This window comes from Oryctolagus cuniculus, chromosome X, assembly GCF_051225735.1.
Source record: "Oryctolagus cuniculus isolate XC-2025 breed Fujian yellow rabbit chromosome X, ASM5122573v1, whole genome shotgun sequence".
In the NCBI taxonomy this organism is placed as follows: Eukaryota; Metazoa; Chordata; class Mammalia; order Lagomorpha; family Leporidae; genus Oryctolagus; species Oryctolagus cuniculus.
The window spans coordinates 113,283,245-113,300,190 of record NC_142888.1 but is presented as its reverse complement, the minus strand read 5'-3'; the positions used below and the strand labels follow the sequence as shown (position 1 = coordinate 113,300,190).

The window sequence follows — 16,946 nt, the reverse complement described above, 5'->3', positions numbered from 1 at the left end:
TTCGAAAAAAATGAGAAGGGTATATGCGAGATACCCACAACATATATTACTTCTAAGAGAATATCAGAAGTATCCCTTGAAATATCCAAAACAAATCAGGATTTTATTTCTTTTTTTAAATTATTTAAGTTATATAAGTTTCATGTATTTCATATATACAGATTCAGGAACATAGTGATACTTTCCCTCCTGCCCACACTCCAACCCTTTTTCCTCCTCCTTCTCACATTCTCATTCTTAGTTTTTACAAACATCTATTTTCAGTTTAATTAATGATTATATACTTAATGCTACATTAAGTAAAAGGGTTCAACAAATAGTATAAAAAAAAGAAAAAAAACACTGTTGTGGTCATCTGGGGAGTGAACTAGAGGATCAAATCTTTCTCTCTCCCCCTTTTCTTCTCTCTAACTCTGATTTTGAAATAAATAAAAATTTTTAAAAAGTCACCAAGGTGGCCAGTGCCGCGGCTCACTAGGCTAATCCTCTGCCTGCGGTGCCGGCACCCCGGGGTTCTAGTCCCGGTCGGGGCACCAGATTCTGTCCCGGTTGCCCCTCTTCCAGGCAACTCTCTGCTGTGGCCCGGGAGTGCAGTGGAAGATGGCCCAAGTGCTTGGGCCCTGCACTCCATGGGAGACCAGGAGAAGCACCTGGCTCCTGGCTTCAGATCAGCTCAGTACGCTGGTCGCAGCAGCCATTGGGGGGGTGAACCAACGGAAAAAGAAGACCTTTCTCTCTGTCTCTCTCACTGTCCACTCTGCCTGTCAAAAAAAAAAAAAAAAGAAAGAAAAAAAGAAAAAGAAAAAAAGAAAAAGAAAAGAAGAAAAAGAAAAGAAAAGAAAAGAAAAAAAAAGTCACCAACTTTAGAATGAGCATCTTGGGTGGCATGGTAACACAGTATCTCATTCAAGCATTCAGTCGCAACTAGGCTAAATGTTTCTCGAAAGGAATAGTTTGATACTTATGTATCTAGGAAATAGTTTCAGTTAAAAGCTGAGGTCCTATAATCATGGAAAAGTCTGATTACTTCCTTTTGCCAATGCACCCCCACCCTAGTAAACGGCTACAGGACACTTTGTATAAGAATGGAGAAAGAATAACAGTATGAACTTGTTCAGCATACAAGTGTCCTTCAAGAAGCCTTCCTTCATACATAGGTTTCTGCATTTTTAATCAAGTCAAACCTGAAATTTTATTGGTTTAGGGACCCCCCCCCAATGATAATGAGATTAAAGAGAGTTTGTCTGAAAAGCAGAAAATCCTGGGGCTGGTGCTGTCCCATAGAAGGTTAAGATTCTGCCTGCAGTGCCAGCAGTTGGTATGGGCACTGGTTTGAGTTCTGGCTGCTCCACTTCCAATCCAGCTCTCTGCTAATGTACCTGGGAAAGCAGCGGAGGATGGCCCAGGTACTTGGACCCCTGCACCTACATGGGAAATCTGGAAGAAGCTCCTGGTTTCAACTTGGCCCAGCCCCTGCCGTTGTGGCCATTTGAAGAGTGAACCAGCAGATGGAAGACATTCTCTCTCTCTCTCTCTCTTTCTCTCTCTGTGTTTCTGCCTTTCAAATAAATAAATCTTCAAAAAATATCATGTAAAGCACCTCTAAATGTTCCAGTGTCCAGTGATCAAAACCATTGGAAAATATTGAAAAACGTAACAACGAAATTCAATCAGACTGCCAATGGCCATGAACCTTAGGAATGAAGGTTTGGATCACACTACTAGGAGAAGGACTTTGACTGTGAAGCTGCTTGCTGAGGGCAAAGGGGGTGCAAAATGAAAGTGACCACAAGTAATATGTACCAACAAGGACTCTAATAATTTTGAATATTACTTCATTATATTGATATGAATGTTTACATAACTATGAACTCTGTTTTTGCTTCAGAGCACCTCCAACCCCTTGGCTGCTAACATAAAATATGTTACCAAGTGTTAGCTTTATTTCTCAGTATTTAAGGAAAAGTCCATTAAAGGTATTTGTGTATCAGATAGCAAAACAATAAACAAGAATTAAGCATTATCATTAGACTCTGCATCCCTTTCAGGAAAAAGTTAAAAGTGTTTTTTTATAAGCAGGGAAATGTGTCTCATGTGAGGCAGATATTTGACTTTGTCATTGTCTTAAGAGATTACATATAGTTTAAGGAGAAGTGCGTGGGTAACAAGACGAAAAAGAGGTACCCCCTGTGTTAACTGGGCTAGGTGAATTTGTTACAGACAATTCCCTTTTGTGTATATTTGCAGTTAGAGTTTCCCATGGGGAGATTCTTTGAAGACTGCAAAATGTATTTAACAACAAAGAGTAGCCTTTTTTTCTTTTTAAACCGACACCCATTGTTCCTGAACTCCTGTTTGAACTTTTGACATGACCTTGCCTCTGGGCCTTCAATGGCTTCATCTTTCTCTATCTCTCTATCTCATCTCCTTCACTTTCTCTATCTTTTAGATAAGGTGCTTGTGTTTAGCTCTGTGAGAAAGGGGTCTGTATTCTGTAGGATATCCATGTAACCAAGGTCAGAGGCAACAATAATGGAGATTGGTCCTTTTTGGGGTTCTAGATTATGTTTGTGGTTTTTAGCCTATCCTCATCCCTATCTTACTGGAGGTGACAGTCATCTTACAGAGACGTCTTACTCACATTCTACAGTTACTTGAGACCAATTTTCTGCAACAACTTGCTTGCTCTAAGACCAATTTTTTATAACAGCAGCAGCAGCACCGATGAACATGAAGTATATTTCCCTTTTTCTGCTTCTTTAGTTGAACTTAATTGATATAGGCAGAACGATGACTAACACTTGTAACACCTGTTTCTAAATTTCAGCAGCTTTCCTTTTGTGGATAAATTGTAGAGATGTGCTTTTTGGAATTCTTTTATAATTTCCTTTATAATTTTAACATTTTTGAACCAAGCATAAATAAATGCAATTATTTATAGTAAGTGAGTTATTTTAAAATATTATTAAATTTCATGTTTTTCTATGTCTGGTATTTGAGCAAGGTTAGGAAAGACAATCATTTTGATCTATGGAGTGTCCACTGCAGTCCCTCAGTGAGCATGTATTCAGATGGCAGATGAGCTTCTCTGGAGAGTTTTGTTGTGATAATATATACACAACATAAAATACCATTTTATTTTATTTTTTAAAAAATATTTATTTTATTTGTTTGAAAGAATTACAGAGAGAGGAAGGGACAGAGAGAAAGGTCTTCCATCTGCTGGTTCACTCCCTAGATGGAACAACAACTGGAGCTGCACCAATCTGAAGCCAGGAGCCAGGAGCTTCTTCCAGATCTCCTATGCGGGTGCAGAGGCCCAAGCACTTGGGCCATCTTCTACTGCTTTCCCAGGCCATAGCAGAGAGCTGGATCAGAGAGAGGCAGCCTGGACTAGAACTGGTGCCCATATGGGATGCCAGTGCTTCAGGCCAGGGCCACAGCACCGGCCCCAAAACATTACCATTTTAACCACTGAAATATTTTAAGATTTTTTTTAAATTTATTTGAAAGGCAGAGTTACACAGAAGGGAGAGAGAGAGAGAGAGAGAGAGAGAGAGAGAGAGAGAGAGAATCTTCTACCTGTTGGTTTATTCCCCAAATGGCCAGAGCAGCCAGAGCTGGGCCAGGCCGAAGCCAGGAACCTGTAGCTTCTTCCTGGTCTCCCATATGGGTGCAGAGGCTCAAGCATTTGGGCCATCTGCTGCTGATTTCCCAGGCCATTAGCAGGGAGATGTATCAGAAGTGGAGCAGCTGGGTCTCAAACCAGCATACCTATGGGATGCTGTCATCACAGGCAGACCTTAATCAGCTATGCCATAATGCCTGCCCCTTAATCACTTAAATTTTGAAAAATTAATTCTACTCTTTATTTATTTGAAAGGCTGAGAGACAGAGACAGATATATAGAGAAAAAGAGTATTCTCTAAATGCCCACAATAGTCAGGGTTGAGTAAGACCAAATACTGGAGCTGAGAAATTAATCCAATTCTTCTATGTGGGTGACAGGGCTCCAAGTACTTGAGCCATCACCTGCTGCCTCCCAGGGTGCAAATGAGCAGGAAACTGGAATCTAGGGAAGCAGAACTGGGACCCTATCCCAGGCATTCTGATATGGAATGTGGGCATTCCAAGTGATGTATTAACTGTTATGCCAAAGAAACACCTCTTAATCATTCTGAAGTGTACGTTCAAGTATTGAGTCCATTCACAATGTTGTGGAACCATCACACAATTATTTAGCTTCAAAAACATTTTCACTACTCATAAAAAAACTCTGTACCTGTTAGCAATCCTCATTTCCCCTTCTTCTCAGACTCTTGCATCAAGTAATCTACTCTCTCTCTCTGTGAAGTTGCCAATTTTGGTATTTTGTATAAATAGGATCACAATACCCACCCTGTTTTGACTTTTCACTTACCATGATGCTTTTAATGCTCATACATGGTGCAGCATGTATTATTACTTCATTCCCTTTTTATACAATGTTTTCATTTTTAAAAAATTTATGTATTTCTTTGAAAGGGAGAGTTACCAAGAGGGAGAGGGAGAAGGAAAGGGAGAGGGAGAGAGAGAGTTCTGCTGGTTCATTCTCCAAGTGGCTGCCATGGTCAGGGCTTGGTCAGGCTGAAGCCAGGAGCCAGGAGCTTCATCTGGGTTTCCCACATGGGTGCAGGGGTTAAGCACTTGGACCATCTTTTGCCATTTTCCCAGGCACATTAGCAAGAAGCTGTATCAAAAGTAGAGCAGCTGGAATTTAAACTGACACCCATAAGGGTTGCCAGCACTGCAGGCAGTGGCTTAACCCACTGTACCCCAGAACCAGGCCCTTCATTCCCTATACAACTACTCCATTGTATAGGTATATCATGTTCTGTGTATTCAACTATTGATGGACAATTGGGCTGCTTCCACCTTTTAGCTAAAGGTCTAAATCTACAACCAGATAGAACCAAATTACTATTATATTGGGAAACTCCACAAGACATTAGCATAGGCAAAGATTTTTTGAAAAAGACTCCAGAAAAAAAAAGCATTCAAAATTAAAATAGACAAACGGGATTACATCAAGATGAGAAGTTTCTGCACTGCAAAGAAAAACACTCAGCAAAGTGCAGAAGCAACCAAAAGAATGGGAGAAAATATGTGCAAACTATTAAAGTGATAAAGGATTAATATCCAGAATCTATAAAGATCTCAAGAAACTCAACAACAAAACAAACAATCCAGTTAAGAAACGGTTAAAGGACTTGAACAGGAATTGTTCAAAAGAAGAAAGTCAAACGGCCAACAGACACATGGAAAAATGCTCAGGATCCCTAGCCATCAGGGAAATGCAAATCAAAACCACAATGAGGTTTCACCTCATCCTGGTTAGAATGGCTTTCATACAGAAATCAGCAAACAATGCTAGCAATGATGTGGTGGGGGGAAAAGGTACCCTAAATCTACTGTTAGTGGGATGTGAACTAGTACAGCCATTGTGGAAGACAGTATGGAGATACCTCAGAAAGCTGAAAATAGACCTACCATATGACCCAGCAATTCCACTTCTAGGAATTGACTCAAAGGAAATGAAATCAGCAAATGAAAAAGTTATATATACCCCCATGTTTATTGAAGCTCAACTCACAAATGCTAAGTTATGGAATCAACCCAGATGTCCATCAACTGATGACCACATAAAGAAATTATTGTATACGTATAGAATGGAATACTTTACTCAGCCACAAGAAAGAGTGAAATCCTGTCTTTTGCAACAAATTGAATGCAACTGGAAACTATTATACTTAGGGAATTAAGCCAGTCCCAAAAAAGATAAGTACCCTATATTTCCCCTGATCTTTGGTAACTAATTGAGTACCAAAACTGTAATGTATCAGAGTGAATTTGACATTTTGAAATTTGAAAATCATTTATAGCCTATGTTTCTATTGTTGAGGAACAGTGGGTTTTTTGTTGTTGTTGTTGTTGTTCTTACTGTTTGTTGTTATTCTTACTGTTTATTGTTGGTGTTATTACTGTTTGTTGAACTTTTTACCTGGTGTAGTGTTAATCTTATAAAGTAAGTATAAAGTAAACTGAAAGTGTAGTGTTAATCTTATAAAGTAAGTATAAAGTAAACTGAAAGTATATCACTGTGGCAGCGCCACAGCTCACTTGGCTAATCCTCTGCCTGTGGTGCCAGCACCCCAGGTTCTAGTCCCAGTTGGGGTGCCAGGTTCTTTCTCGGTTGCTCCTCTTCCAGTCCAGCTCTCTGCTGTGGCCCAGGAAGGCAGTGGAGGATGGCCCAAGTGCTTGGGCCCTGCACCCACATGGGAGACCAGGAGGAAGCACCTGGCTCCTGGCTTCAGATCGGCACGGCGCGCCAGCCATAGCGGCCATTTGGGGGATGAACCAATGGAAGGAAGACCTTTCTCTCTGTCTCTCTCTCTCTCACTAATCCTGCCTGTCAAAAAAAAGTATATCACTGTAAACATTAAAAGAGGGAATAAGAGAGGAAGGAGGAGGAAGTGTGAGAGTACGGGTGGGAGGAAGGGTACCCTGAGAAGTGTCACTATGTTCCTAAATCTGTATATATGAAATACATGAAATGTTTACCTTATATAAAAATTTGTAAAATATTTCTTTATTTATTTGAAAGATTTTTTTAATTTATTTACAGAGATAGAGATAGACAGTCTTCCGTTTGCTGGTTCACTCCACAGATGACCACAATGGCCACAAATGGGCCAGGCCGAAGCCAAAAGCCACTAACCAGGAGCTGCTTTCTGGTCTCATATGTGAGTGGCAGGGGCCTAAACACTTGGGTCATTTCTACTGTTTTCTCAGGCCATAAGGAGGGAGCTGGATCAGAAATGGTTTAGCCAGGGCATGAACCAGAGCCCATATGGGATGCCAGCATTGCAGGTGGAGGCTTTACCTGGTACACCACAATGCCAGCCCCTGTTATATCGATCTTTAACAATGGAGGGTACCATTTTGGACATAAGCACCAGCTCATGTCCACCTTTTAGCAACCAGCCAAGAGAAGATGCCTGAGTATAGTTGGGAGAATTGACAGGGGGCTGGGTGCGTGTGACTGTGGGAGCTTTGTGTGCTGGGACTGTAAAAAGACTGTGGCTTTGTGAGAGGGCTCAGGGTGTGGCTGGGACTTTGGGTAGTCACTGTGGGAGGCTCCACATGCTTGGGATTCTTTGATTCCCTGGTGAGGGTCATTGCTGTACGATCTGTGCTCATATCAAGGACTGCACAGATCCTTTGTGTGGTTCTTGTGGCACCACAGATGAATATTATACCCACTGGGGCTAGTGCCCAGGCATTGGTGTCCTCGGAGGAGAGGAGGTGAGAGTGAGATTACACCAATAGAGCTGAACAAACCTTCCTTCTGATAAAAATAGAGGATATTTACCACCTCCAATTTGGAGTCACCTTGGACACTCTGCTCACCCTGGAGCACTGAACAGAGCTCTCCAGGCACACCCAGCACATGCCTCAGAGTACTCACTGAAAGAGCAGACACTCCACTAATCCACAGAGGCATAGTCCAAAGATAAAAGCCATCACAGGGGAAAAAAACACCAACAGGTGTATCCACAAATGCCTAAAAATAGATATAATTCAAGAAATAAGAATAAGTACAACAACATGACACCCCAAAAGGAACACAACAACACTTCAATACTAGAATGTGAAAATGAAAAGGCTGAAGAAATGCCAGAAACAGAATCCAAAAAATTGATCATAGGATTACTTAGAAGTAATCAGAAGCAAGTCCACAACTAAAGAAATTTATACATGACATGAAAGAAAATTTTTCTCCTGAAATGGAGATTTTAAAGAGAAATCAAAATGAAATGTTGTAAATGAAGAATTAACAGAACAAATAAAAATGTGGTGGAACGCTTTAACAACAGACTCGATGAGGCAGAAGAAAGAATATATGAATTGGAAGACAAATCTCTGGAAATTTTACAGTCAGACCAAAAAAGAAAAAGAAGAATGAGAAGGAGAAAGAGAAAAAGGAAGAAGGAAGAAGGAAGAAGAGGAAGAGGAGGAGGAGGAAGAGGAAGAGGAAGAAGAAGAAGAAGGAGGAGGAGGAGGAGGAGGAATTAGAAAACTATAAAACAGTGTTGGAGATCTATGGGAAAATACCAAACTACCCAACATATAGGTCTTAGGAGTTCCTGAAGGTGTGGAAAGAGAGAATGGATCATAAGGCCTTTATAGTGAAATAATTGCAGAAAACTTCCCTAATTTGGAGAAAGAAATAGATACCCAAGTACAGAAAACACATGGAACTCATAATAGAAATGACCAGAAAAGATCTTCATCACGACACATTGTAGTCAAACTCTCCAGAGTAAAACATAAAGAAAGATTCTAAAATGTACATTTGAGAAACACCAGGTTACTTTCAGAGGATCTCCAATTAGACTCACAGCAGACTTCTCATTAGAAACCCTACAGGCTAGGAGAGAATGGCGAGGTATATTCCAAGTCTTACGAGAAAAAAAAAAAAAAACTGTCAACCCAGAACACTATACCCTGCAAAGCTCTCATTTATGAATGAAGGTGAAATAAAGACCTTCCATAACAAACAGAAATTGAAAGAATTTATCACCACCCATCTAGCCTTACAAATGATGCTTAAGGATATGCTGCACACAGACACGCAGAAACATGGTCAACACTGTCAAAGAAGGTGCAGTCAGAAAAGTAAAAAAGAAATCCAAAGTAAACAACAGGAACATTTATGGAAAAACGACAGAGCCAAGTTGTTACTTATCAATAGTCACCTTGAATGTAAATGGCCTCAACTCTCCAGTTAAAAGACACAGAGTGGTTGAATGGAAAATAAAAAGGACCCATCAATTTGCTGCCTACAAGAAACATATCTCACCAATAATATACACACAGACTGAAAGTGAAAGGATGCGAAAAGATATTCCATGCTAATAGAAACCAAAGTAGAGCTGGTGTAGTCATCCTATTATCAGATAAAATAGACTTTAACACAAAAACTGTTAAAAGAGACAAAGAACAGCACTATGTAATGATTAAGGGATCAATTCAACAGGAAGATGTAACTATTATGGACTTACTCCTCATGTAGGATCTTTGTCCTTAGTGTGCTGTACATTGAGATTTAATGCTATAACTAGTACTCAAACAGTATTTTTCACTTTATGTTTCTGTGTGGGAGCAAACTGTTGAAATCTTTACTTAATGTATGCTAAACTAATCTTCTGTATGTAAAGAGAATCGAAAATGAATCTTGATGTGAATGGAAGGGGACAGGGAGTGGGAAAGGGGAGGGTTGCGGGTGGGAGGGATGTTATAGGGGGAAGCCATTGTAATCCATAAGCTGTACCTTGGAAATTTATATTCATTAAATAAAAGTTTAAAAAAAATAAATGCATATGCACCTAATTACAGGGCACCTGACTATGTAAAAGAAATGTTAAGGGATCTAAAGGGAGACATAGACTCAAATATAATAGTAATGGAGAATTTCAATATTCCACTTTCAGCAATGGACAGATCAACCAGACAGAAAATCAGCACGGAAACAGCAGATTTAATTGATACTGCAGACCAAATGGACCTAACAGGTATTGAGAGAACTTTCCATCCAACAGTTGCAGAATACACATTCTTCTCAGCAGTACATGGGACTTTCTCTAGGATAGACCACAAGCCAGGCCACAAAGCAAGTCTCAGCAAATTCAAAAAAATAGAGGCCATACAATGCATGTTAACTGAACACAATGCAATGAATCTAGAAATCAGTAACTCAGGAATCTCTAGAACAGATGCAAACACATGGAGACTGAACAACATGCTCCTGAATGAATAGTGGGTCATAGAAGAAATCAAAAGAGATATTAAAAATTGTTGAGGAACAATTCCAAAACCAGTTTGCTTAGAGTTTTCATCATGAATGGGTGTTGTATTTTATCAAATGCTTTCTCGGCATCTATTGAGATAATCATATGGTTTTTCTTCTGCAGTTTGTTAATGTGGTGTATCATGTTGATTCTTTTGCGCACATTGAACCATCCCTGCATGCCAGGGATAAATCCCACTTGGTCTGTGTGGATGATCTTTCTGATGTGTTGTTGCATTCTATTGGCCAGAATTTTATTGAGGATTTTTGCATCTATGTTCATCAGGGATATTGGTCTGTAATTCTCTTTCAATGCTGCATCTTTTTCCGGCTTAGGAATTAAGGTGATGCTGGCTTCATAGAAAGAATTTGGGAGGATTCCCTCTTTTTCGATTGTTCTGAATAGTTTGAGAAGAATTGGAGTGAGTTCTTCTTTAAATGTCTGGTAGGATTCAGCAGTGAATCCATCTGGTCCTGGGCTTTTCTTTGTTGGGAGGGCCTTTATTACTGTTTCAATTTCTGTCTCAGTTATGAGTCTGTTTAGGTTTTCTATGTGTTCCTGGTTCAATTTGGATAGGTTGCATGTGTCCAGGAAGCTATCCATTTCTGATAGGTTTCCCTGTTTGAGGGCATACAAGTCCTTGTAGTAATTTCTGATGATTCTTTTTATTTCTGTGGTGTCTGTTGTTACATTTCCTTTTTCATCTCTGATTTTATTGATTTGGGTCTTTTCTCTTCTTTTTTTAGTTAGTTGGGCCAATGGGGTGTCAATTTTTGATCAGCTCTTGTCCTGACTGTTGATGTACAATGTAATACTTTATCCATTTTAGTATTTTTTCTTTGTTTTGTTCTAGTACTATTGGTTGAACTCTGTAATTAACACACAATTATTCTTAGGTGTTTAAATTTTAACTGAAAAGTGATCCCTGTTAAATATAACAGTGGGAATAAGAGAGGGAGGAGATGCACAATTTGGGAAATGCTCAATCGGACTTGCCCCAAATGGTGGAGTTAGAATCGTGCCAGGGGATCCCAATACAATCCCATCAAGGTGGCATGTACCAATGCCATCTCACTAGTCCAAGTGATCAATTTCAGTTCACAATTGATCACACTGATAGGTATAAGAGTCAAAGGGATCACACAAACAAGACTAGTGTCCGCTAATACTAAATGATAGAATCAAAAATGGAGAGAACGATCCATCATGAGAAGTGGGATACACAGCAGACTCATAGAATGGCAGATGTCCTAAATAGCACTCTGGCCTCAGAATCAGCCCTTAAGGCATTCGGATATGGCTGAAGAGCCCATGAGATTATTTCAGGCATGGAAAGCCAAGACACCCTGGAAAAAAAAGAAGACCTGAATGAAAGATATCTGCAAGTGAGATCCCAGGGAAAAGAACAGGGCCATCAAAGAAGGAGGTACCTTTCTCTGAAGGGAGGAGTGAACTTCCACTTTGACTATGACCTTGTCGGAATAAGATCGAAGTTGGTGAACTCAGAAGGCTTCCATAGCCTTGGCAACTCATGACTAGAGCCTAGGGAGATTACGGACGCCATAAACAAGAGTGTCAAATTGTTAAGTCAACAACAGGAGTCACTGTGTACTTACTTCTCATGTGGGATCTGTCCTTAGTGTGTTGTCCAATGTGAAGTAATGCTATAACTAGTACTGAAACAGTATTTTACACTTTATGTTCTGTGTGGGTGCAAACTGATGAAATCTTTACTTAATATATACTAAATCGATCTTCTGTATATAAAGAGAATTGAAAATGAATCTTGATGTGAATCGAATGGGAGAGGGAGCGGGAGATGGGAGGGCTGTGAGTGGGAGCGAAATTATGGGGGGGAGCCATTGTAATCCATTAACTGTACTTTGGAAATTTATATTTACTAAATAAAAAATTAACCCCCCATAAAGAAAATTGATCTTAGTAAAAAAAATTAATGGGAATAGGAGAGGGAGGAAGAAGAAGGATGGGGTGGGTTGTGGGAGGGTGGGTACAGTGAGAAGAATCACTCTCACTATGTACCTAAAGTTGTATTTATGAAATATATGAAGTTTGTATACCTTAAATAAAAGGCTTCTGGGGAAAAAAAGTGGATCAGCCAGGACTGGAAACAGGTCCCATATGGGATGCAGATATTGCAGATGGCAGCTTATTTGCCACGCGAGGACATAAGCCACAATTCATCCATTTACAGTGGACAATTCAATGACATTTGGCACATTATATTATTAATTCTTTTTTTAAAGATTTTTTTTATTTTTTTTATTTGAAATACTGGGAGAGGTAGAGACAGAGAGAGAGATCTTCCATCCGCTGGTTCACTCTCCAGATGGCCACTACAGCCGGAGCTAAGCCAATCCAAAGCCAGGAGCCAGGAGCTTCTTCCAGGTCTCCCACATGGGTGCAGGGGCCCAAGGACTTGGGTCATCTTCTACTGCTTTCCCAGGCCATAGCAGAGAGCTGGATTGGAAAAGGAGCAGCTGGGACTAGAACTGGAAGCCATACGGGATGCCGGCACTTCAGGTCAGGGCTTTGACCCGCTGCCCCACAGCGCCAACTGCTATATTATTAATTCTTAAAAATTATTGCAAAATATGAATTATGTCAATTTGATATTTTAACCAATTTTAGGTGTACAATTCAATGGCTTTAATTATTCATTGTTATACAGCCATCATCACTATCAATTTCCAAGACTTTTTCATCATCCAAACATGAAATGTAAGCATTTAGCAATAAGTCCACATTATCCCCCTTTCCCAGCCCTAACTAAGACCTAAAGGCAACCCATATAGTTATCTATACAGTGCTCCTTATTTATTTGAAAGTTTTTTCAAAAAAATCTTTTTAAAATGTTTTCATTGTATTTGAAATGTAGAAAGACACACACACACACATACAGAGAGAGAGAGAGAGATAGAAATGTCTCTCTGGTTCACTCTCCAAATGCCCACAACAGCTGGCACTGGGCCAGGCTGAAACCAGGAATGGTGACTTCAATCTAGGTCTCCCATATGAGTGGCAGAAACTTGAGTACTTGAGCCATCATCACTGCCTCTCAGAGTGTTCATTAGTAGGAAGCTGGAAATATTAAGTGAATCCAGGACTTGAACCCAGACACTCTGGTATGGGATGAGACATCACAAGCAGCATTTTAACTGCTGGGCCAATGGCCCACCACTCTTCCTAATGTATTTCATTTCAGCCTGAAGCACTATTTAGCATTTCTTGTAGGGGAACTGTAATAGTGATGAACTCCTTGAAGTTTTATTTATCTGAGAATCTCTTAAGTTCCCCTTCATTTGTTAATGTTATTATGACCAGAATTAAAATTGTTGATTTTTCTTTACCCTTTTAGCACTTTACATAGGGTCATTATATTGGCTTCTGGCTTATATTGCTTCAAATAAGAAATTGCCTATAATTCTTAGTAAGAATCTTTTGTATGTAATGAATACCTTACTACTTTCAGGATTCTTCATCTTTGAACAGTTTGATTACAATGCTTCTCAGTATGGATCTCTTTAGCCCTTTCAGTTTCTTGAACTTGTCAGATGTATATGTTGTGTCAATTATTAAATTTGAGAGCTTGGGGTCAATACTTCTTTTAATATTCTTTATGCTACCTTTTCTCTTTTCAGGGATCCCCTCATGCATATGTTGTTAAGTGAAAGAAACGGAATTGATTCCACTGTGTCTGATCTGGACGTCCCTGAGACAGGTTCAAACAAACATAATTCCTTACAAATAAGGTCCACTCTCCTTCCTCCAGAGACAGAACCCCATAGGTGGAATGCAGGCTGCCATCTTCAAAATCACTGCCATGCCATAGAGGGAGATGGGGCAAGGGTAAGTTGAAATTCCACAAAGCTCTCCAACATTGTTTCAGTGGCTTTTCTCCTGATTGGGCATTCACTTGGTTGCTGTAAACCTTCAACTATATTCCAGAATTCCAATAAACTTGATGTTGACAGGATTTTCTCCAGTGTTTCCAATATTTCTTTGGAGAAACTGGCCCCCAAGGTACCTTATTTTGCCATTTTCATTAATATCTCTGAATTCTGTAAGTGATGTTTGGAAGTTAAATCCTTATTGACATCTTTAATTTGTTTAATGGTGAGCACTGTTTTTCTCAAAGGAAAAACATCATAAGAAAAATAGAGCCAGATATTTCTCTCACATTAATGAGCTTGTGAAAACCAATAAAATGATTTATTTGATATATGCAAAGTCAAAATCTCTTTGTACAGTTAAATTTTTCCAAATTAATACAAACATAATACTGTTCCATATAAACTTTAGTATAAACATTAAAGGAAATATACACATTATTTTTTTTCTTTTATTGCTTCCAAAGCACAGAATGTACAAGTCCACCTGAAGACTTTCTGTTGTCACATGCAAGAACAATTTGTCAGAGGTTGGGGCAGCCTCAAGTGCACTTTGTAAGGTCTTAGACAAAATAGAAGAGAGTTGGAGGTAGATTGCTTGGTGACTCTCTCTGTCCCTACCCACAGGGAAATAAGTTACCTGGATAGCAGCTTTTTACTCTTTGATTGAAACTATCCTGAATATTGCATGACTTAAAAGGCACAGCTAGGAATTACTGAAAACTTTGTTCAGCACATATAAGATTACCACTACAATTCTCTACATCTATTCTCTCTAAAGGACATTGTAACAGAATCAAATAGTGCTTCACCTCTAGGGGGCCCCTAGTCACTCTGAAAATGCCTGGGATAGCAAAATTCAAATGAGTGACTCATTACCTGTGGTAGGGGCAACAGTGATTACCAAATTTAGCTTACTATATAACGTCACCTTTTTCAGTGGGAAAAGAACCAAAAAACAAAACAAAAAATAATACTCTCAGAGAATATTCTTAATGTAAAAGCCTAGCTTTTACTGCCAAATAATAACAAAATTTTAAAATCCTCCATTTTTGTTAGCCTCTATAAGGCAACTGTCCTGACTCAAATGATCCAGGAGGCTTCCACGTATCCCATTTCATCCTACGATACAGAATCCCCTTTTCTCATCAATCTTTGCATTAACATGATGATCGGCTGTTGATGTGGTTAACATTTTTGAGAAGGTGGTAGGAATCTATTTTCTCAAGTACTTTCTCAAGGTACTGAATTAAGACCCGTCTTTTAAACCTGGAAATCAAGAGAAATTTTATTAGCCAAAAGATACTTAAATCACTTATGATGTGCAGGACACTATGTGAGGGCACAAATGGAACTTATAGTCTATATGGAAATATAAAATTTGTCCTCATGGAAAAATATGGATTAGCAAATTCCAAGAGGGTCAATTGAAGGCCCAAGACCACATTTAGCCTAGAAGGATGAGTGAGTGGGCCCAAATAACATCAATATAAATGCCCCAGGAGATAGCCTTAACTATGAGTGAGGACCAGGTTTTGTGAAAACCTAGGCGGAGTCTGTTCCATTGTGTTCTATATTGAACCCTACTGCTCAAAAACTAACAACTTTAGATTCTCTTTTTAAAACTCACCTTGCAGCTTCCTTGATGGTAAATTCAACAAACTGTTTCTTCATCTCCAGAGGTCCTTGCACTTCTTCAAGCAAAATGAAAATTCTTTCATACTCTGAAGATATTTTTGTAAAATCAGTATTTAAAAATATGAGATAAAATTCAATTGTTGTACATCCCCAGCAATCATTCTTCATGTGTAGAAATTTACATATAGTTTATATTTTTACAATTTTAGTTAATTATTTGAAAGGAAGAGAGACAGAGAGACAGAGCTCCCATTCACTGATTCCCTCCTCAAATGTAATAGCCAGGGCCGGACCAGGCTGAAACCATGTTCCAGGAATTCTTTCTCGGTTCCCCATGTGGGTGGCAGGCAACCAAGAACTTGAGCCATCATCTGCTGCCTCCAAGTTTTGCATTAGCAGGAAGCTGGAATTGGGAAGGGAACCTGATCTTGAACCCAGGCACTCTGATATGGTTGGGTGCATCCCAGTAGCATTTTTATCAAAGTGAGAGATTTCTTTTTTTTTAAGATTTATTTATTTTTTTGAAAGGTAGAGCTAGAGAGAAAGGGAGAGACAGAAAGGGATCTTCCATCCACTGCTTCACTCCCCAAATGGCCGCAATAGCTGAAGCTGGGCTGATCCAAAGCCAGGAGCCATGAGCTTCTTCCAATCTTCCACATGGGTGCAGGTGCCCAAGCACCTGGGTCATCCTCCGCTGCTTTCCCAGGAGGACCAGTAGGGAGCTGGATCAGAAGTTGAGCCAATATTGGATGCTGGCACTGCAGATGGCAGCCTTACTTGCTATGTCACAGCACTAGCCTCCCAAGTGGCATCTTAACCACCGCAGCAAATACATATTTTATATTTTAAACACTGCAATCAAAATGTCTGCCCAGGGGTCTGGTGTTGTGGTGCAACAGGTTGAGCCACCTGCAACACTGCCATCCCATATGAGTGCCAGTTTGAGTTATGGCTGCTATGCATCCGATCCAGCTCCCTGCTAATGCACCTGGCAAAGCAGCAGAAGAAGGACCAAGTTTTTGAGACTATGCCACCCATATAGGGAACTCAGAGAGAGTTCCAGGCTCCTGGCTTCAGCATGGCCCAACCCCAGCCATTGTGGCCATTTGCGGGGAGTGAGACAGCAGATGGAAGAACTCTTTTTCTCTTTCCATCTCTCCCTCTCTCTCTGTAACTCTGCCTTTCAAATAAATAAATAAATCTTAAAACAAAATGGATGCTGGAGCTAAGGAGTGATTGTTGCTTTAAAAAAATCTGCATGTATCTGCTAAGGAAACTCTTGCAAACACTAATGCAATAATGGTAGGTTGAATAATAGCTGCGTAGCTACACCCTAGAACTTGCAAATACTTTATCTCCTATTGCAAAAGGGATTTGCTTTGCAGATGTAATTAAGTTAAGGTTCTTGAAGATATTATCCAGGTTTATGCATGTGGACCCAATGTAATTAGAATGACCCATATAAGATAGAACAGTGGAGTTAAGGTCAGAGAGAAAGATGTAAGGACAG

The 16,946-nt window shown here is 39.7% G+C and overlaps 1 protein-coding gene across 9 annotated transcripts in view; it reads right to left on the bottom strand.

Annotated features, from left to right (window-relative positions):
- Positions 1–14,093: 14,093 nt before the first annotated feature.
- INTS6L (integrator complex subunit 6 like) overlaps positions 14,094–16,946 on the bottom strand; it is a 70,295-nt gene continuing 67,442 nt past the window's right edge. For all 9 annotated transcript variants that reach the window (XM_051827572.3, XM_051827575.3, XM_051827576.3 and 6 more), the window contains 2 exons: positions 15,429–15,522; positions 14,094–15,067 (listed from right to left, as the gene is read on the bottom strand). In XM_051827572.3, the coding sequence (XP_051683532.2) occupies positions 14,959–15,067; positions 15,429–15,522 (203 nt within the window). In that variant the 3' untranslated portion in view covers positions 14,094–14,958. The remainder of the gene's footprint in view (positions 15,068–15,428; positions 15,523–16,946) is intronic.